The sequence below is a fragment of the Trichechus manatus genome, unplaced genomic scaffold, assembly GCF_000243295.1.
Source record: "Trichechus manatus latirostris isolate Lorelei unplaced genomic scaffold, TriManLat1.0 scaffold00095, whole genome shotgun sequence".
In the NCBI taxonomy this organism is placed as follows: Eukaryota; Metazoa; Chordata; class Mammalia; order Sirenia; family Trichechidae; genus Trichechus; species Trichechus manatus.
This window is the reverse complement of record NW_004444031.1, coordinates 870,526-892,656: the sequence shown is the minus strand read 5'-3', so window position 1 is coordinate 892,656 and position 22,131 is coordinate 870,526. Positions and strand designations below refer to the sequence as shown.

Here is a 22,131-nt window from a genome sequence, read left to right as displayed (position 1 = left end):
TAATCTAAAGTGAGAATAGCAGCACAAGTGGAAGAACGTAATCAATGTCACTGAATTGTGCATGTAGAAATTTTTGAAATGGTGTATCTTTAGCTATGTATATTTTCACCAAAAAAAAAAAAAGGTTGAGAAGGGAGAGGGTTGACATGTCGTGGCATTGTTAACCAATCTCATAAAACCATATGTGTACTGACTGTTTGGTGAGAAACTATTTGTTCTGTAAATCTTCACCTTAAGTACAATTAAAAAAAAAATCGGGGAAAAAATATTTTAAAAGCCCCTAAATAAAAAATAAATAAAATGCATATATATATATAATTTGTCTAGAAACAATGAAATTTTGACAAAGAACACCAAGAGTTTTCATCATCAGAAATAATTTTATTCTTTATTTCAAAGCAATTCAATGTAACAGGTAGCAAAATGGTACATAGACAATAAACAGAACCAACCATAGGGTTACAAGGACTATTATTGGCTTCATGTTTTATTTTCATATGCAAGTATAATTTATTTTAAAAAGGCAACAATTTGTTAAAAGGCTATTATAAGCATGTTCTTATTCTTTAAGTAACAGAAAAGCTAATAAACTACGATTAATATAGCAAGCTGATCTGAATTGTGCCAAATATTAAATTTGGACTAAAGTTCATAATCAAAAATACTTATTTAAGATTTTATCAAATAATTAGGAAATATAATCATGTCCTAGCTTAAAATCCTAGTCTTAACAACTGTCATTTTGTAAAAATGTTGATCTTGAGATCCTGTGGGGAAAAAGAATATTTGTAAAATCTTACATTTATTTCTGAAAATAACTGCAATGGAGTAAGGAAATGTCAACTCAAAGAAACATCATAGTTGACTACGGACGTGCAAATTAAAAAAAACCAAAAACATTCAAGTCATTATTGTTCTCCATTACAGATACTGGTCCAATTCTGCCTTCAGTTTTGAAACTTTATATATGACTATGTGTTTGTCAAATATATTTTATATGTGTTTATAACATATACACATTCATATGCATACTATCTTTAAGGCATGCTTCAAATTTTAAGCAACCTGCTATAAATTCTACTTTTCTGTCTGATTAAAGATAATTAAAGATAGGCTTTGTATGTTTTAGGGGAAATTCTTGTTATTGTAAAATGAGAGTAGAATAGTAAAAAATGCTAAAAAGGAAAACAACTAATAGACATTTCATATTTTCTAAGCCAAATTATACAATATAATATTTGATTTTACATTTTATATTTTGTATTTTATTTTTATAGAAGTATTGGGGGATTATTAAGCTTTCTTTATCCATGCTTTTTAATTCTTCTATTTTCCTTCCAATTAAGCTGCTTCTCTATGAAAAAAAAGGATAAAATATCCATTTCTAGTCTTATATATACTTTTTTTTTCTGAAATAAAACATAATGTCAAATTCAGAAATAAAGAAAAATACAAACTTAGAAGAAAAATAAATTTTTTTAACTTACCAATATCTCATCCATAGAACTATCTTACCACACTTTAAATACCTGTAAACTACGTACACACTCTCTTGTGCTTTTTCGGTCTGTTTCTAAAGTGGGAAAAAAACAATACAGACGAAATCATTGATGCCATCCAGAGTCAATTAATCTTTAAATTTTGTTGTAAGTTTCATTTACAGTTATGTCAAATTCTGCATAATTCATATTAAATTTAAAAGAAAAGAAGTACATATTTTAAATTATATGCTTTTTTTCTTACTATGCTAAAATACAATTCCTGCATATGATTTTTCAAAGTTAAATCAAATGTTTTCACATACCAATTTTTTTTGTGATTATTTTAATTGTTTTGTGCCATCAAGTCGATTCCAACTCCTAGCGACCCTATAAGACAGAGTAGAACTGCTGCATAGGGTTATCTAGGCTGTAATCTTTACAGGAGCAGATTGCCATGTCTCTTCTGCCTTGGAGCGGCTGGTGGGTTCAAACCGCCGACCTTTTAGTTAGCAGCGGAGTGCGTAACCATTGCACAGCCAGGGCTTTTGATTATTTTAATATCCAAAGCATAGAGGAGGACTTTTAGTGTTTTGAATTAACTTTCTATTTCATAAAAAGTATAGTTTTGCATCTTTGAATTTTAAAGTATTCTTCCAATGAAATATATGAAAAATATTAACGCCCAGGAGTCTAATGAAAATCATAGCTGTATATTTCAAGAAATCCAGTTAATAGACCAATTTTTTGATTAAATATAAGCCAACAAATGTGTGTTAAGTATCTTCTCTAAGGTAGGCATTCTTTTAGGAGAATAATAGATAATTTGTTTTTTAGTACACTTCTTGGCATACAATGCATGTGACACAAAGTTTTAAAAATGTTCAGGTACTTAATATTTCTTTATGTTTTGGTTTGTTAAGTGTAATAAAACATGCTATGAACATCTCGAATTCTAAAAGGAATATGATACCATATGAAAAGGCAGATAAAAAAAGATTAAAATGACTTAAAGATGTGTATTTCAAAGCAAACTATGATTCTTACATGAAAATCAGCAACGCATAGTTTGTTAATCTCTGTTTAGAGAAGACTAGACATTTATGATGATTTCAATTTTGTAAAACAGCAAGTTTAAAGAATATGACACATTAAGAGAAGCAAAAATGTTCTATGTCCATTGTGATGCACCAAATGTAGTTGGATTTTTAGTTTACTTTCATAAAACCCTAACAATTTTATAATTGGCTTCATATAGAGTATTGTCAAATAATTAATAAATATAATATTTAAATCTTCATGTTTTAATCTAGTTTTCCTCAATCATTCCATTGATATCTTTCAAATATTAATGGGGGGGATCATCAATAAGCAGCACATTAAGTTTCAAAATAATCTATACTGATAACTTTTTTTTTTTTAAATATGAGAGAATTGAACATATTCCAATCTTGTTTGTTTCATGTCAGCAGCGCTTTTGTCCTAAGGGTTAGAGTTGTTTCAAGCAAGGTCCTGGTAGAAATAAGAATGTCTCTTTTCCTTTTATTAGAGCTGAGTTTCTTCCCGAGTGTCTTGTCCAGTGGCATTGCAGATGCTGTTTTTTCGACTAGGCTCACTGTTTGGAAGGTACGCCAGTGGATCTGGTCGGATTAAATATCTAATGAAAAAACCAAACAATTTTTTAGTAATTAATACAGGCAAAATTAATTCACCCTAACATTTCATTATTTGTTATTTGCTGTTTTCAGGTTATCTAAACTGTGTCTCCATAGATAACATTGACAGAAGGACTCATTGTTTAGCAGGCCTATAACATTTTGCAGATCTTGTATTGTTACTTCCATACCTGTGAAGATGATGAAGGTGAATGCTTGCTTTTAAATCACCTTATCTTGGGTCTGTTAACCAGATTTTTGTTATCTATGCACACTCCTTTATAATTACTTTAAATATCAATAGATCATAGATCAATGAAGAAAACTAATACTGCACGTGAAGCTTTTTAATGCCACATTATCTAGTGATTTATTGTTCTTTGACTCAAATTAATGTTGTCCTTTAATTTAAAATGAACTTTGAAAATGATTTTTTTGAGAACATAAAAGATATGCGTATAATCCATTATCCCTTAAATTCACTGATGTAGCTACAAAAGTTCCTTTCCCTATTATCACTACTAAAACTACAGGTTGAATAAAATAAATTTCTTAAACTGTGTTTGTATACACTACTTCTCACAGTCGGCATTTTTTCACGACAATTTATCATTGCTCTAGCTACACTAAAATTTCATTATGTCAATACCACAAATCCAGATTACTGCAATGATGTGACCAATGGTTTTTTATAGCAGTCAAACTGTTGTTTTAGCTTAAAGCTAATAAAAAATAATAAAACTAATTAAAAAATAGTATTCAAAAGGCAGAACATTCTCTGAATACGTCTATTGTATCTAGACATATTATAACGTACATATTTTATTTGTAAGTGCAAAAATTTTGGAAATTATTTCAAATTATAAACATGCATATTTGATGAAAAGACATGTTCATAGACCAAAAAGACAGGTAATGTCCTCCCATCCTGTCAGAAATAATCATGGGAAATAATGGTATTAGGCTCAGGAAACTTACAATTTATTATGAAATACAAATCAGATAAATATACCTAAAAAATACTATACAATGAATGTAATTATAATTTATTTGAAAAAGAGGTATAAGAACATTGAGGTTGTAGGGGCAGACTGGAGAATTAACAAAAGCTGCCTGTTTTTATGAGTTTAAAGACATATACAAGTATGGGGGCAAGAAAAATAGAGCAGGGTGGTTTTGTTATCGTGATAGATGAAGTGAAGGCTCTAGGATGGGCAGTGGAAAGCCACATGAATTATAAACAAGATGTTCTCCTCTAGCTTAAAGTCCTCCATAAATTTAACACTGGATATAATTTTGGAAGGCTACCTTAAGAACTCTACCCACTGAAATTGCCATTCATCTGATTCACCAAAGCTCCTATGTTCCAACCTTTGTCATTAGACGACAAAATAAAGCATTATCATACTTGCTAGTTGTATCTTTACTGCATTCTAGGAATCTTTTCACATAGACTTTGGGTCGAAGTTATCCTACTGATATATTTTCCAAATGAATTTGAGAAATGTATTCCCCTTTCTGCCCTAAAACTGAACGTTATTCAGGAGTTTAAGATTCATCCTTCTACTTTTTCTTGTTTATGTATCTCTTCTTTGGAATATGCAGTCTTATTTTTAGCTTTACTCATTTAGAAGATGAAAAATAAATATTTTCTATATAGAACTAACTTCTCTTCAAAGCTCCAGTCTGTATCTCTACCTTCTTTCTAGACATTTTCACTTAGCACCTTAAACAATGTATCTAAACTCCAATGCATCATCTCTATTATCTCCCCAGACAACCTACCCCTTTCCCACTTGGCAAATTGCCTCCCCATTCTGACCTGTTTCAGTGAACCAGCATTTTTCTTTTTTTTTGAAAATACACAGATTTGAAAACTCATAACCATGTTTCTACTTTCTTTGTCAGTGACCAGGTCTCACCGTTTTGACTTCATAAATTCATTTGCATAGGGGCCTTCCTTTATAATCCATTATCTTGGTGTTATGACAGCTTCTAATCTTCCTCAAGCATGATAAAATCTTTTTGACTTTTTCCCCTACTTCTAGACTCACCTCAACCATAATCCATCCAGCAAATCAATTATATTGCTTCCAGCAGAACTCCTTTAAAAAAAGCAAACCCTTTCCACCTCCACCTGTATTCTCCCATTATGCTGGCAACACAAAAAGGAGGCTTCTAATAGCTTTGCTTACTAGTAGCTTTAGTTCTAAACCACATCCATGGATCTGTTTTCTACTCTACATCAGAAATTGTCCTCACTCTTCCTAGTCTCTCACCTTATAATTTATTTTCCTGATTATAGATACAAATATATCCCATGGTCTCAACACCCAGCAAGACTCTTCAATCTCTGGCATTTGTTTAATGTCACTCATACAACATGAAGTTAGCTATTCTGAGTAAGCATCTCCATCTAGCTCTGCCTCACAACCATGTACCTAAAGGGTAGATACTCATTATGAATTTATCCTCTAGCTTACACCAACAACTGCCAAATTCCTTTAATAAATCTTGTTACTTGCTTGTTCATATACAACTAAATGCTGCCCATTGCCTGTAAAGTTGTGTTTAAGCTCCTTATTTTGTCATTGAAGGCCCTCCAGAGTCAGGTCTCATTTACTTACTTTTCTAACATTTACTACAGGAATGAAAAGAATACAAAGCTTCTTCTCCAGTCAAACTGGACTACATAGTATTGCCAGCTGAAAACACATTTGGCAATTCCCACATAATGTATTTTATCAAGCCATTTTCCTATTGTGGGATGTCCTCTGTTTTCCACCAACACAAATCCTATCTACCCTTCATTGACCAGTTTACATTTTATCCTTTGTAATCACTCTCATTCACAATCAGTTTTTTCCTTCTTGAATTTAGAAAAGCACCTTTTGTCTATCCCACTCATTTGATACTTAATTCATTGGTGACAAAACCATGTTCTATATTGCTATAAAATTTCTCATACTTAAATTATAGTTTTCCTAATTAGAATCTAAGTAACTTGACGTCAAGGAACATGTCTTATTCAACTCTATATCACACTCTAAGGCAATGCTATCACAACTGTAAATATACAAAATATATTTTTCAATGGATCAAATTATTTCCATAGACTTTTTCTTAATAAATATTTTAACCTATTTTACTTGGGCTTTTAGGAACTCACATATTTAAAATTAGATAATGTGGGATATTTCAGGTTTTCCTTTGAGTAGCTCTCTTCTTATTCCATATATTTGCTCATGTTTTGTCCAATATATATTAGCTCACAGAATACAGAAGCCATGTTTGTATCTACCTCCTTTTACCCTTCAGTTCTGTAATGCTTCTTATAATACTATGCACAGCAAATGCATTAGTTTACAGAAAAAAAAAAAACGTATTTAGATTTTCTAAGTATTTATATCACAAGAAAAATAAAAGACTATAATGGCCTAAATAAAAAATATAAGAATAACTAAATCAGTGGCTTTCCAAGAATAAATGCCTTAAATGAGATATGAAATCAACTTACACCACATCATTCAGCTCTATCCTGGTATCTGGAGATGGGTTAATCAGGATGTAGGAGAGGGTACTTTGATGATCATTCATTTCATCTAGAAGATATATAAATGCCAAGTGTGTTACAACATTTACAGAAAATTACAGGAATTATTGTAGAACGGTTTATGTGCAAACCATATAGCTATCAACTAGAAATTGCTATAGTTTAGTCCATAGCATGACTATATACATAGTTTGGCTATTTTCAAATTAATTATCATTGGAAATACATGACAGGTACTCATTTTTTGTTCCAACAGAAGATAAAAGAAAGTATATAATTCTGTTTAGAACCACAGTTTTTTTCTACCCCTTAAACCATTACACTGAAAAAGTATCTCTTCGAGAGAAATAACTGGGTAAGCTGTTTACTTGATTTACTATGCTTATGAATTTGAAAAATAAATGTAGTAACAGTTAGTTATCACAGAAAGGAATAATCATATGGGAAATACTGTTAAAAGTCACCCAGTTACACTGTGTTTAGGGAACACAGTAGAAATGTATCTAAAAAGCTAAAAGGCCCCAAATATGTTTAATTTCATTACATGATATATCTAATATAAGCCATCTTGTTGTTTTTTGCAAGGGGCCCTGGTGGTGAAGTGGTTAAAGAGCTCAGCTGCTAACTGAAAGGTTTGTGGTTGGAACCCACCAGTGGTTCCGTGGGAGAAAGATGTGACAATCTGCTTCTGTAAAGATTCAAACCAAACCCGAGTGCTGTCGAGTAGATTCTGATTCAGAGTAGAACTGTCCCATAGGGTTTCCAAGAAGTGGCTGGTGGATTCGAACTGCTGAGCTCTTAACCACTGATTACAGCATTGGAAATCCTCTGGGAGGTTCTACTCTGTCCTATAGAGTCGCTGAGTTGGAATTGACTTGACAACATCAGGTATTGTGTTTTCAGAATGCAAAGAAGCTTATGGAAGAGAATTTAACTATAAGTTTGCAAGGAAGTGTACTACTGAATCATTTGTTTTTCTTAAAAAGCAATATATATTTCTAAAATATTGGCCTGTGCCCTTTTAATTTGTCAAGTCATTCTGATGACTTATCCTCAGGCTGCAAGGCTTAGAAAGCTGACTATTTTATAGGGTGTTGAAAAACAAAAGCTAACAGCTTTTTGGGGTCTCAATATCTTAGCTTTCAAGATTATAAGATGTAAAAGTAAAGCCATGTTGACACATAATTCAAAAGAACATAATTCCTCTAGAAGGTAAGTTTTGGGCTGTATGGACGTTCTTAAAAATTTTTAATACCATATTTTTGTACAAATAATGCATTCACATGTATAACTCACGGAAATGATGAAATTAAGTAAAACAGTTCTGGCATAGTGCACGTTATTTGCATAAAAATGTGGTAGTATGCTTCTAGCCACTTCAGTTGCAGAAAACTTTGGCTCCTGAAAGAAGTACTAAACTTGGCAATTTGCTCCAAAATCTAAGAATATGTTTCTTACCAATAGAGACATATCAATACGCAAATAACTGCAACAAATAAAAATAAGTCTTCTTAGGCCAGTGCAGCTGATCTTGACTCTTATATAGATCAAAACATAGTAATAATAATATTTGATAATAATATATACTAAAACAATGTTTACCACTGGTTTCATCTGACTAAAAACCTGATGCTTGAATGTGAAAGACCTAACATTTTTCAGTTATGATATTTCAAGTTGATATGCAGATGTGCCCTATTATTAAAGTATGTAAATGAAAATTCTTATCTTACAAGGCAGAAAAATTACAGGATAAGTTGCCCCACCAAATGTTTGCCCATGAAACTATTCCCACCATAAGATTATCAAATTAATATTCAAATGAAGGACTATATTCAGTTGCACATCTATGGGGTAAAGCAAAGATTGTATCATGCCATTAGGTTAGGACTGCCAGATGAAACACAGTTAAATTTGGATAGTATAAGTATGCCCTAAATATTGCATGGAATATACTTATACTCTACATTTATTTACTGAATCTGGCAATCCTAACTAATGGTAGATGGTTAACTCAACTGGCTGGAGCTTGGAATTCCAATGAGTGTATAATTATGAGCTTGCTCTAAATAAGGTACAATTCCTACTGAAAGCATGCCGTACTGGCAAAAGATCACCAGGATCATCTTTCCATATAAAAAGCTTTTTTCTCTCTGAGAAACTTTCCCCTTATGTGGATTTCCACAATTGCTGTGCATCGGAATAGAGACTGACAGTGCATTTTTGAGATTAAAGCATAATACTCTAAAATGTAACAAGTTCACTAGGTAATCCTCATCTCATTTTCGTATGTATGACTTGTTTCCTTATATACATAATGGTATTATTGAACTTTGATATATAGAAAACAATATTAACTGGTAAATTTTTAATCAATATTAATGTGAAATCTTTCCTGATCATTAACAGGATGTTGAATTCATTTTCAGCTCCGGGATCAAGCCAAAAACTCTTGGTGAAAAGCAATCTACAAATACAATGCAATCTCAATCCAAATACTAATTGCATTCTTAAAAGAGATGGAAAAAAACTAATCAATAACTTTATATGGAAAAGGAAGAGGCCTCGGATAAGTAAAGCACTATTGAAGAAGAAGAAGAAAGTTGGAGGACTCACACTACCTGACCTCAGAAACTACTATACAGCTATGGTAGTCAAAACAGCCTGGTACTGCTACAACGACAGATACATTGACCAATGGAACAGAATAGAGAACCCAGATGTAAATGCATCCACCTACAGTCACTTGATCCTTGAAAAGGGCCCAAAGTCCATCAAATGGGGAAAAGACAGTCTCTTTAACAAATGGTGCTGGCAAAACTGGATGTCCACCTGCAAAAAAATGAAACAGGACCAATACTTCACATCATACACAAAAACTAATTCAAAATGGATCAAAAACCTAAATATAAAACCAAAAAGTATAAAGATCATACAGGCCTTAATACACAGCATTAACAGGGTACAAACCATAACTAAAAACACACAAACTCCAGAAGATAAGCTAGATAACTAGAATCTTCTAAAAATTAAACACTTATGCTCATCAAAGCACTTCACCAAAAGAGTAAAAAGAGAACCTACAGACCAGGGAAAAAAATTTTGGCTATGACAAATTCGACAAAGTTCTAATCTTTAAAATCTATAGGAAAATCCAACACCTCTACAACAAAAAGACAAATAATCCAATTAAAAAATGGGCAAAGGATATGAACAGACCCTTCACCAAAGAAGACATTCAAGCAGCTAAGAGACACATGAGGAAATGTTCGCAATCACTAGCCATTAGAAAAATGCAAATCAAAAGCAAATGAGATACCATCTCACACCGACGTTACTGGCATGAATCAAAAAAGTAGAAAATAACAAATGTTGTGGAGGCTGTAGCGAGACTGGACCCCTTCTGCACTGCTGGTGGGAATGCAAAATGGTACAACCATTTTGGAAAACAATATGACGCTTCCTTAGAAAGCTAGAAATAGAAATACCATATGATCCAGGAATCCCACTTCTAGCAATATATCCTAGAGAAATAAGAGCTGTCAGATGAATAGACATATGCACACAGATGTTCACTGCAGAGTTGTTCAAAATAGCAAAAAGAAACAACCTAGATGCCCATCAATGGATGAATGAATAAACAAACTATGATACATGCACACAATGGAACTATGCAACAATAAAGAACAATGATGAATCTGCAAAGCATCTCACAACGTGGATAAATCTGGAGGGCATTGTGCTGAGTGAAATAAGTCAGTCACAAAAGGACAAACATTGTATGAAACAACTACTATAAAAACTCATGAAAAGGCTTACACACAAAAAGAAACAATCTTTGATGGTTACGAGGGAGGGAGGGGTAGGGATGGAAAAGCACTAACTAGACAATAGATAAGTGGTAACTTTGGTGAAGGGTAAGACAGTACACAATACTGGGGAAGCCAGCACATCTTGCACAAGGCAAGATCATGGAAGCTTCATAGACATATCCAAACTCTGTGAGGGACTGAATTATTGGTCTGAGGGCTGTGGGGACCATGGTCTCAGGGAAACATCTAGCTCAACGGGCATAACATAGTTTATAGAGAAAGTGTTCTACATTCTACTTTGGTGAGTAGTGTCTAGGGTCTTAAAAGCTTGTGAGTGGCCATCTAAGATACTCCACTGGTCTCACCATGTCTGGAGCAAGCGAGAACAAAGAAAACCAAAGACAAGGGAGAGATTAGTTCATATGAGTAATGGACCACAAGTACTACAGCCTTCACCAGACTGAGTCTAGCACAACTAGATGGTGCCCTGCTACCACCACCAACTGCTCTGACAGGGATCACAATAGAGGGTCCCGGATGGAGTTGGAGAAAAAGGTAGAACAAAATTCTAACTCACAAACAAAAAACCCAGACTTAGTGGTCTGACAGAGACTGGAGAAACACTGAGAGTATGGCCCCTGGACACCCTCTTAGCTCAGTAAGGAAGTCACTCCTGATGTTCACCTTGCAGCCAAACATTAGACAGGCCCATAAAACAAAACGAGACTAAATAGGCACACCAGCCCGGGGGCAAGGACGAGAAAGCAGGAGGGGACAGGAAAGCTGGTAATAGGGAACCCAAGGTTGAGAAAGGGAAAGTATTGACATGCTGTGGGGTTGGCAACCAATGTTACAAAACAGTACGTGTACTAACTGTTTAAGGAGAAGATAGTTTATTTTGTAAACCTTCATCTAAAGTACAATAAAAAAAGAAAATAAAAAACTCTAAAAACAAAAACTCTTGGTGAGCTGGCTTGCCTGTAAATGTTGTAAAACTTATCTGGATAACTGAAAACTATCCAACAATAGATATAACTACTACGCCAATATTTTTTGCTTCTCAAATAGCATATATTTTACTATAATTTACTTAGTTTTGTCAAGAACTTTAGTAAATTGGAGGAAATGTTTTGGTAATGTGCTCAATTCAATTATCCCATATGGTTATATCAAGACATGGACAACATCACAATCAGAGCTAATCACTGTGATTTTTTTCCTTGCCCCTCACTGGCTCCACTTGAAGAAGGAAAAATGACATATCCATCTGATTAGTTTGAAAGAGGTTGCTGGTTCAAGCTTGGCTCTCTTTCTTTCTCTTTCGTGTTTCCCTCTCTGAAGAAAGAATCGATTTTGACCCGCTTACTATATGACATGCCGCTTTGTTGGGAAGGCCTGCAGTTGTCTCTCTGTGTGACTCTGTGTTTAGGAATTATGGAATGAGGTTTCAAAAAGCCCATTGTTGTCTCATATCAAAACTACATTCAACAATCTAGTTTTTATCAGCCATAAATATGATACTTCAATCATTCCCTGTGCTTATTTTTTCATTATTTCTGAATTCTGGAGGAGTAAAAATGTTAAGTTTGCTGGCTCTTTGAAACTCCATTGACATCATCATTGGCACTGGCACAAATTTATTAAATATAACTCTGCACCAAAAATGTAACAAGAATAAAATAAATTCACTTGGAAAATTTAGCTTCATAAACCAGAGAATCAATATTCTGCTTCTTATCCAAAAAAGATATCTACTAAGGGAATCTGTTAGTATATTCATCATGCTCCTGATAAAGAAACTTTGACCTTGGCAAAATAAGAAGGACCATTTAGTTTACATTTTGATTTCATTGAAATTAATGTTTCATCATTGACAAAATTATTTTAATGAAACATTCCTAGCTTGAAAAAATTTTAAAAACATGCATTAAAACCTCTATAAGGAATTCTGTGCGGTAAAATTCAATGTTCACTAATAGTATATACAAAGAAACTTATTTTGCTATATTAATCAGTATATAACCTGTTGCCGTTGAGTCGATTTTGACTCATAGTGACCCTATAGGACAGAGTAGAGCTGCCCCATGGGGTTTCCAAGGAGCAGCTGGTGGATTTGAACCAGTGACCTTTTGGTTAGCAGTTGAATGCTACCATACAGTACTTAAATTAAAATCTTCAAATAGCAAATATTCTGCTTAATTAATTAAAGTCTCATTTTACATAAGTAAGTTTCAATTTCTATGTTTGTTTTTGTTTCTATATCTTTCTATGAGAGAGGGGAATAAAATTTGATAAGAAACAAATTTTAATCTTATATGTATTTGCTTAGGTTACCATTAAATAATACTTCTGAAAACACATGTCTATTATATGTTGTACGTTAACACTTGTAATGAGAGGAACATTTCAAATAATCCAAAGGTAACATCAAGAAGCACTGTTAAGGAACGAAGGCTCTGAAGCCATACTGCCTGCATTGAAATCCTGGCTCTGTGGCCTTAGAAAAATTCCTTAATTTCTCTTAATCTCTTTGTGCTCAGTTTCCTCACCTATAACATGGGATAATGATACTGCTAACTCCTAGGCTATTGTTGGGATTATATTATAAATAACCAAACCAAACCAAACTGACTCACAGTAACCCTACAGGACAGAGTAGAACTGCCCCATAAGGTTTCCAAGGAGTAGCTGGTGGATTTGTACTACCGACCTTTTGGTTAGTAGCCTGAGCTATTAACCACTATGCCACCAGGGCTCCATTATCTGGGTAGAAGTCTGAATTTTATTCTAAGTGCAATGAGAAGCGATTGAAATGTTGTAAGGGGGAAGGGGTGTGTATTGGTGGTATGCTCTAGTTTCCTACTAAACATATCACTTTGGTGGCTTTGTGGGGAATGAACTTCGCAGGCTCAAGTTTGGATGCAGAACAGAAGCCCAAGTGAGGATGAAGCACACACACACACACACACACACACACACACACACACACACACAGAGAGAGAGAGAGAGAATTGGTTTTAAGATAGGCGATAACACACCATGTTTTAATGCTGATTAAAAAAAAATCAAGTAATAGAGAAAAAATGGTGCTGTACCAGAGCAGGCATAATTTTCTTCAGCCACTACAAAGAAATACTTTTTTCAGGGAAAATACTCTCAGCTGTACAGTGTTTATTTCTCCAATAGAGGCCAATATTACAAATAACTGGTAATCATATAACCCACTGATGATTTCATCTTCCCTTACCTGAACTTCTATTCATATATGTGTTATCCACTATCAGACTGTCTAGTTTTATAGTGTTGAGCTAATTTGCTCACATATTACAATTTAGTACCAAACTATGCTTATGGTGGTTTGGAGCAATTATTTTGGACAACTATTTTGTCCATTTTTACTGAACTGACCAATTTATTGGGGTCAGAGAGAGAGGGAATGGTTAGAGATAATGATAAAAGAGTAATTGTACTTAATCAAGCTTGATTTAAAATGATTTCCATTGTTGCTGTTAGGTGCTGTCAACTCAGTTCCAACTCATAGTGACCCTATAGGACAGGGTAGAACTGCCCCACAGGGTTTTCGAGGAGCAGCTGGTGGATTTGAACTGCCAACTTTCAGTTAGCAGCCAAGCTCTTAACCACTACACCATCATATAATAATTCAGAAGTATTTTATGATAGACAAGATAAAATTCAAGAAACATAAGTGAACTCCCATTTTCTTCATATGACTATTTTCCTCTGCAGTACCTACACTGATGTTAATCCTATTCAATATATTTTTCATTTTTAATACTGAATTGTGCATTTCTAGGAACTTCAATTTGGTCTCTTTTATATATTCCATTTGTCTCTTTATCATTCTCATATTCTCCTCTACTTTCTTGAATATGTAAAGCATATTATAATAGCTACTTTAATGCCCTTGTTTCTGAATATGTTTCTATTGATTGAGTTTCCTATTGCTAATGGGTCAAATTTTCGTATTATTTTTCCACCTTTCTGACTTGTGATCTGCATAGGCTTTACTCGTTTCTTTCTCTTCTTACAAGGAACAAGGTTACATGCTGTTTTTTGTCCAATACCTGAAAACGACTGTTTTACATATATATGTGTATGTAAATATATGTATGTATTGTATATATGTATGTATGCATATATATGCATATATAGTTACATATATATGATTACATATCTATATATCTAGATCTTTATATAGTTCTCTAGTTATTTAGGTTGAGATCATAAACAGTTCCCTGTTCTTGTCAGAATTGGAAGTTTCTCTTTATTGTTTTAATGCATTTAGAAAGTTTATTCTTTGTTCTCTCATTGACTATTTCTACTCAATCCATAAAAAATGTGTAAAAAGTACAAAGTTCAGTCAACCCATTAACTTTTTTCCTCAATGACAAGAAATGTTTTATTTTACTCAAATTGGCCACAATTTTCTTACATATATGGCAGAACACAGCACTTGAATTTCCAGTCATAAAAACAAAAAATATTTACATATTAAGTAAACACCTTGGTGTAAATAATGCAAAAATATTGGTATCACTGGAAAATTATTGTTCTTGAAAGGATATGATACAGCTTCATGCAAGAAACTTTATGAAGTTTATGAAGTTTTTAATTTAGAATGACAAGGGAAATTCATTGCTCAAATATTTTCATTTACGACAAATCACTGTCAACTCAACAGTTATCCCTTTGAAAGTTTACTTACTTTATTAAGTGAAACCACTTAGTTTGTTTCTTCTATTAACATTTTATGGGTTTAATGAGATCTACATAAACCAAACCCATGTATGTATCCTTTGGTTTCTGACTATCATCTTGTGAGAAAGGATCAGTTCTGTCAATATAGAATCACATATAATCATTCATTTTCTGGTAATCTATGTTGGGAATATATTTTGTCAGAACACTGGAAATAGTCAAAGGGTTATAGCAAGTAAGCAAATGTGGAATTAAGATAAAGGCTATTTCTAAATGGTAGGAAGGCTTTGGTTTTCTGTCTCTTGTGCCCTACCCCTGCCTGGTTCAGCATGACCATCTTAAAGTGGCAGGGAGAGACCCTGATCTCTGGCTCTAGATGGAACAGAAAATACTTCATTCACAAATTGTTGTGTGACTTCCCTAACTTGTCTGAGATCTGCATGAAGGACTTAAGCATGGCATTCATCTTGAGTTGGCCTGTCTCAGAGCTTATGCAGGGCTGAGGGACAGTGGGCAATGACCATCAACCTAAAGCTGTAATCATCTGTAACCACCTGTAGCTAAAGAATGTTATTTAATTATACAAAAGACACCCTGAGACTAGAAGAAAGTTTCTTTTCTAGGAGAGAGTTCCCCCCACCCGAAGAAACTACAGCTTTAAAAAGCACCATGTACATGGGGGAATTGAGAAAACCACATGAAAGCCTAGGGAAAGATGCATGCTCAGAAATTACCTGAGAAGTCCCTATGCTTTCTCTACAGATTGATCCTTAGGCCCAGTGTAAGTCTGGCTAAGTGTTGAAGGAGGACCTAGCAAAGAGTCAATTTTCAAACACAGGGAGACATCACCCCTCCTCTGGTATTCAAGGAACTCTCTACCAAAGCACTAGCTGAACACAAGCCAAGAAATGGAGACTTTAGTGCCCACACGTGTTCAGGATGGCAGCCTTTCCAAAAATAGTTAGGAGAAGATGACTACAATCTAGAACAATTACAAAAACAAACCACAACAACAAAAAATCCTGAGGAAGGGAAGAATCAGAATTCTAGAGTTACTGCATTATAGTACTCAAATGTCTCAATTTCAACGAAAAGTTACAATGCATAAAAAAAAAAAAACAGGAAAGCATGGACTGTTCAAAAGAACAAAATTAAGTGACAGGAACAGTCCTTGGGGAGGCCCAGATAATGGACTTATTAGTCAAAGACTTTAAAACAACAGTACTAACTATGCTCAAAGAGCTAAATGAAAACATGGACAATGAATTAAAATTAGGAAAATGATACATGAACAAAACAAGAATATCAATAGAGAAAGATATTATAAAAATAAACCAAATAGAAATGCTGGAGCTGAAAAATATAACTGAAATGAAAAATTCACTGGTAGGGTTCAACAGCAGATTTGAACTGGCTAAAGAAAAAATAGGCAAACTTGAGGAGAAGACAATTGAAATGATCAAGTTTGAGAAACAAACAAAAAATGAAAAACATGAACAAAGCCTAAGGAACATATGGGACACCATTAAGTGGAACAACATATACATTTTAGGAGTTCCAGAAGGAGAAGCTAGAGAAATGGGTAATAAAGCATAGAAGAAAATTTCCTCAACATGGTAAAGGTTACTATGAAAAACTGACACCTAACCTCATACTAAACAGTGAAAGACTGAAAGTTTTCCACCTAAAATAAGGAATAAGACAAGGATACCCACTTTTACCACTATTGTTCATCATTGTACTAGAAGTTCTAGCAGAGCAATTAGACAAGAAAAACAAACTGAAAAACATCCAAATCAGAAAGAAGTGAAACTATATTCATAGATGACATTATCCTATACATAGATAATCCAAAAGAATCCACAGGAAGGCTACTATAGCTAATAAACTAGCAAATTTGCAAGATAAAAGATCAACACTCAAAAATCAGTTGTGTTTCTGTACACCAACAAAGAATAATATGAAAAGAAAATTAAGAAAACAATTATATTTACAACAATATCTGAAAGAATAAAATACCTAGCAATAAATTAAATCAGGGAGCTAAATCATATGTACATTGACAATTATAAAATGCAGAAAGAAATTAAAGAAGACCTAAATCAATGGACAACATACAGGTTAACAGAGTGGAAGACTTAATATTAAGATGTCAATACTACTCAAAGCAACCTACAAATTCAATGCAATCCCTATCAAAATTTCAACAGGTTTTTTTTTTTTAAAAGGAAAATCTAATCCTCAAATTCATATGGAATTATAAGGGCCCTGAATAACCAACAAAATCTTGAAAAAACAAGAACGAATTAGGAGCACTCACATTTCCCAATTTCGAAAACTACTATGATCTTTTAGTAATCAATACAGTGCGGTACTGGTGGAAGGATAGACACACTGACCAACTGAATAGAATTGAGAGTCAGAAATAAACCCATACACCTGAGCCAAGTGATCTTCGACAAGTGTACCAAGTCCATCCATTGAGGAAAGAATAGTCTTTTCCACAAATAGTGCTGGAACAACTGGATTTCCACATGCAAAAGCATTAAGTTGTACCCATATTTCACACCATATATGAAAATTAACTCAAAATGTATCAATGATCTAAATATAAGAACTAAAATGATAAAACTCTTAGAAAAAAACGTAAGTATAAAGCCTCAAGATTTTGTATTTGACAATGGATTCTGAGATATAACACAAACAGCATGAGCAACAAAATAAAAAGTAGATAACGAGGATTTCATCAAAATTAAATACTTTTGTGCATCAAAGAACTGTACCAAAATAATGAAGACAACCTTAAAAAAGGGTGAAAATACTTCATAACCATGTATCTCAAAAGGATTTAATATCCAGAATACATAAAGAACTCATACAACTCAACAACAAAAAGTCAAAGAAGATACAGAAATGGTTGATAAGCACATGAAAAGATGTTCAAAGTCATTAGTCATCAAGGAAATTCAAAACAAAACCACTATGAGATACGAATTAAACCCCTCAGGATAGATATTATCAGAAAAATGGAAAATAACAAGTGTTGGTGAGGATGTAGAGAAATTGGAACCCTCATGCATGTCTGAAAGGAATGTAAAATGGTGCAGCTGCTGTGGCAAACAGGTTTGTGATTCCTCAAAAGGTTAAACATACAATTACCATACGACCCAGCAATTCCATTCCTGGGTATATCTAAAAGACTTCAAAGCAGGGACTCAAACAGATACTGGAATACCAGTGTTTAGTGCATTATTACAATACCCAAGGTGGAAACAACCTAAGTGTCCATCAATAGATGAACAGGTAAACAAAAGGTGGTATATGCATACAATGGAATATTATTCAGTCAAAAGGAGAAATAAAGTTATGATACATGCTATGACATTAAGCTGAACGAAATGACTCAAATAGAACAGGAAAAATATTGTGCCATCCTATTCTTATGAAATATTAAGAATAGGCAAATGCATAGACAAAAGCAGACTAGTGGTTACAATGGGTTGGGGTGAGGGGAAAATGGGAAGTTATTGCTTAATGAGTACTGAGTTTCCATTTGGGGTGATAAAAACTATTAGAAATAGTAAATTTGGTTGCACAACATGGTAAGTATAATTAATGTTACTGAATAATCCACTTAAAAATAGTTAAAATGACAAATTCGTGTTATATATATTCTATCACAATAAAAAAGGAAACAATGTCTCCATTATTTCATAATTCAGAGTTTCCATATAGTATTATATAAGCAAAATGCAGATATAAAAATCTTGCTTTAGATTTTATAATTTTCTTTAACTTCTTCCTTTTCATATTTATCTTCATATTTTTTCCTCAACAACTGCTGATTCCTTCATGATCATAAAGCAATAATGTCTATAGCTTCAAGATTCACACTTACAAAATTTACTGAAACAAGATTTATCCACTTGGTACCTTTGATCATCTTTTTTAAGCCTGGTGAATTTTTGTTATTAAAAGAAGGTGAACATTTTTCTCTAATTTTAAACCCTGAAATCAATCATGTAATTGTTTGGGTCACATATAAATGACATCCTATACAAACTATGATGTACAAGAGTTATTTTCTATAAATAATTATTTTACATTCTTTAATTTTTGGTTAAGCAAAATAATACAGAAATACTTGGTTATCAAAGTGTGTCAGATACCCTATGATAATAATGACAATTTGTGTTTAAAGTTACTGCTAACGGTTTCGGTGAAAATTAATACAAATTTTTGCAAACCACATGGAATTGATGATATTCTTGTTATTCTGTGTTCTGTTTATGATTAAATTATACAATAGATGTTACATCTAGGGAGTTAATTTCTTTGCCACAAAATGAATTATGAAACACAGCCATGCATGATTTATTTTTAAAATTTCCTTAAAAAACCCTACAGACTTTTTAAAAGATAAAGCATAGATCAAATCTCTGTTTAATATAAATCCAGCTGACTTTAGATCTTATTTTGAAGATCAAAGAAGAAAGTATATTTCTAACAGTGTTTTAAGAAAAGATAAGTCATCCAAGTCTTAGTGAATTTGTAATAACTATATTCAGCCATGTTTTTCTCTTTAAACATAGTAATTGCTATTGCTTTAGTTATCACGTCATTATTTTACTATAAATTATATATATATTTTTTGTTTTTTTACTTTTTATTTCACACAATAGTTCAAAAACTTTGACTTTCTACTACATATTAGCCATTGCCTATGTGGTAATTACTATATATTAGGCATTTAAAATAAAGACTTGAATAAGTTAGATGTAACCCACGTCCTCATTGACAGAAGAAGCATAGTTTGTAATCAAATATTAATAACTAGCTTATTTTTAAAATTATTTTTTAGTGTTTCTTTATGATTTACCTATTACTTGTAATTAAATTAGTTTTACCTTTCTAAAAAAAAAAGTTGCTGTCGAGTCAACTCTGAATCATCATGACCATATGTGTGTCAGAGTAGAACTGTGCTCCTAAAGGTTCTCAGTGGCTCATTTTTCAGCAGTAGATCCCTAACTCTTCCAAGGCATTCTGGGTGGACTTGAACCTCCAATCTTTCAGTTAGCAGTCAAGTGCACTAAGTGTTTACACCACCCAGGGATTTCTTACAATATATAACTTCTAAAGCAGTATTTTTGGGCAAATTTGACAATTTGAGAATAAGATTCAAGCTTATATCCTGGTGTTTTTGGGTGTTGGAGGGAATGTTAGATAAAAGATTGAATGTGAGTTATGATGGATGAATGCTGGTTTGAACGAAGAATGATGAATGGTATTCCAAGCAAGGAAATAAAATATATAATGATAAGTATTTATAAACTGACACAAGCTTAAATGTAAGAGTTTAGGAGTCCTGGTGATGCAGTGGTTAAGAGCTCGGCTGCTAAGCAAAATGTCAGCAGTTTGAATCCATCAGCCATTCCTTGGAAACCCTATGTGGCAGTTCTTCCCTGTCCTATAGGGTCGCTATGAGGCTATGAGTTGAAATTGACTTGAAGGCAATGGGTTTGTTTGTTTGTTTTTTGGTATATCAAAATTTAGAAGTCTAGGGAAGAAACAAGAGGAGGATAGATAAATAAAGAACCAAAGACTACCCTAAGGTAATTATCCCAAACGTCTGTCTGTTTGTCATACTGTGGTGGTCTGTGTATTGCTGTGATGCTGGAAGCTATGCCACAGGTATTCAAATACCAGAGGGGTCATCCTTACTGGACAGGTTTCAGCTGAGCTTCCAGAATAAGACATACGAAGAAGAAAGACCTGGCAGTCTACTTCTGAAAAAAATTAGCCAGTGAAAACCATAGGAATAGCAGTGGAACATTGTTTGGTATAGTGCTGGAAGCTGAGCCCCTCAGGTTGGAAGGCACTCAAAATATGACTGGGGAAGGGCTGCCTCTTCAAAGTAGAGTCACCCTTAATGACATGGATGGAGTCAAGCTTTTGGGATCTTCATTCGCTGATGTGGCACGACTCAAAATGAGAAGAAACAGCTGCAAACATCCATTAATAACAGGAACATGGAAAGTACAGAGTATGAATCTAGAAAAATTGAAAATCATCAAAAATGAAATGCATAAAATTGATAGCCCAGGCATTAGTGAGCTGAAATGGACTGGTATCGGCCATTCTAAATCAGACTATCATATGATCTACTATGGTGGGAATGACAAATTGAAGAGGAATGGTGTTGCATTCATCATCAAGAAGAACATTTCAAGATCCATCCTGAAGTACAACACAGTCAGTGATAGGATAATATCCATACGCCTACAAGGAAGATCAGTTAATATGACTATTACTCAAATTTATGCACCAACCACTAAGGCCAAAGATAAAAAAAAAATCAGAATTTTTACCAGCTTCTGTAGTCTGAAATTGATAAAACTTGCAATCAAGATGCATTGATAATTACTGGTGATTAGAATGTGAAAGTTGGACACGAAGAGGGATTAGTAGTTGGAAAATATGGCCACAGTGACAGAAACGATGCCAGAGGTCACATGATAGAATTTTGCAAGAGCAACAACTTCTTCATTGCAGATACCATTTTCAGCAACATAAACAGTGAATATACACGTGGAATTCGCTGGATGGAATACACAGGAATCAAATCGACTATATCTGTGGAAAGAGATGATGGAAAAACTCAATATTATCAGTCAGAACAAGGCCAGGGGGCAACTATGGAACAGACAATCAATTGCTCACATGCAAGTTCAAGTTGAAGCTGAAGATAATTAGAACAAGTCCACGAGAGCCAAAGTACAATCTTGAGTATATCCCACCTGAAGTTAGAGAACATCTCAAGAATAGATTTGATGCATTAAACACTAAGGACCAAAGACCAGAGGAGTTGTGAAATGACATCAAAGAAACCATACATGAAGAGAGCAAGAGGTCAT

The 22,131-nt window shown here is 33.6% G+C and overlaps 1 protein-coding gene across 3 annotated transcripts in view; it reads right to left on the bottom strand.

Moving 5' to 3' along the window:
- Positions 1-2,648: 2,648 nt before the first annotated feature.
- The window catches only part of KCNT2 (potassium sodium-activated channel subfamily T member 2), a 476,589-nt gene continuing 457,106 nt past the window's right edge, over positions 2,649-22,131 (bottom strand). For 2 of the 3 annotated variants that reach the window (XM_004382548.3, XM_004382549.3), the window contains exons 26-27: positions 6,651-6,735; positions 2,649-3,135 (exon numbers count right to left, since the gene is read on the bottom strand). In XM_004382548.3, the coding sequence (XP_004382605.1) occupies positions 3,024-3,135; positions 6,651-6,735 (197 nt within the window). In that variant the 3' untranslated portion in view covers positions 2,649-3,023. The remainder of the gene's footprint in view (positions 3,136-6,650; positions 6,736-22,131) is intronic. The other variant, XM_004382547.3, reaches the window with a different exon arrangement.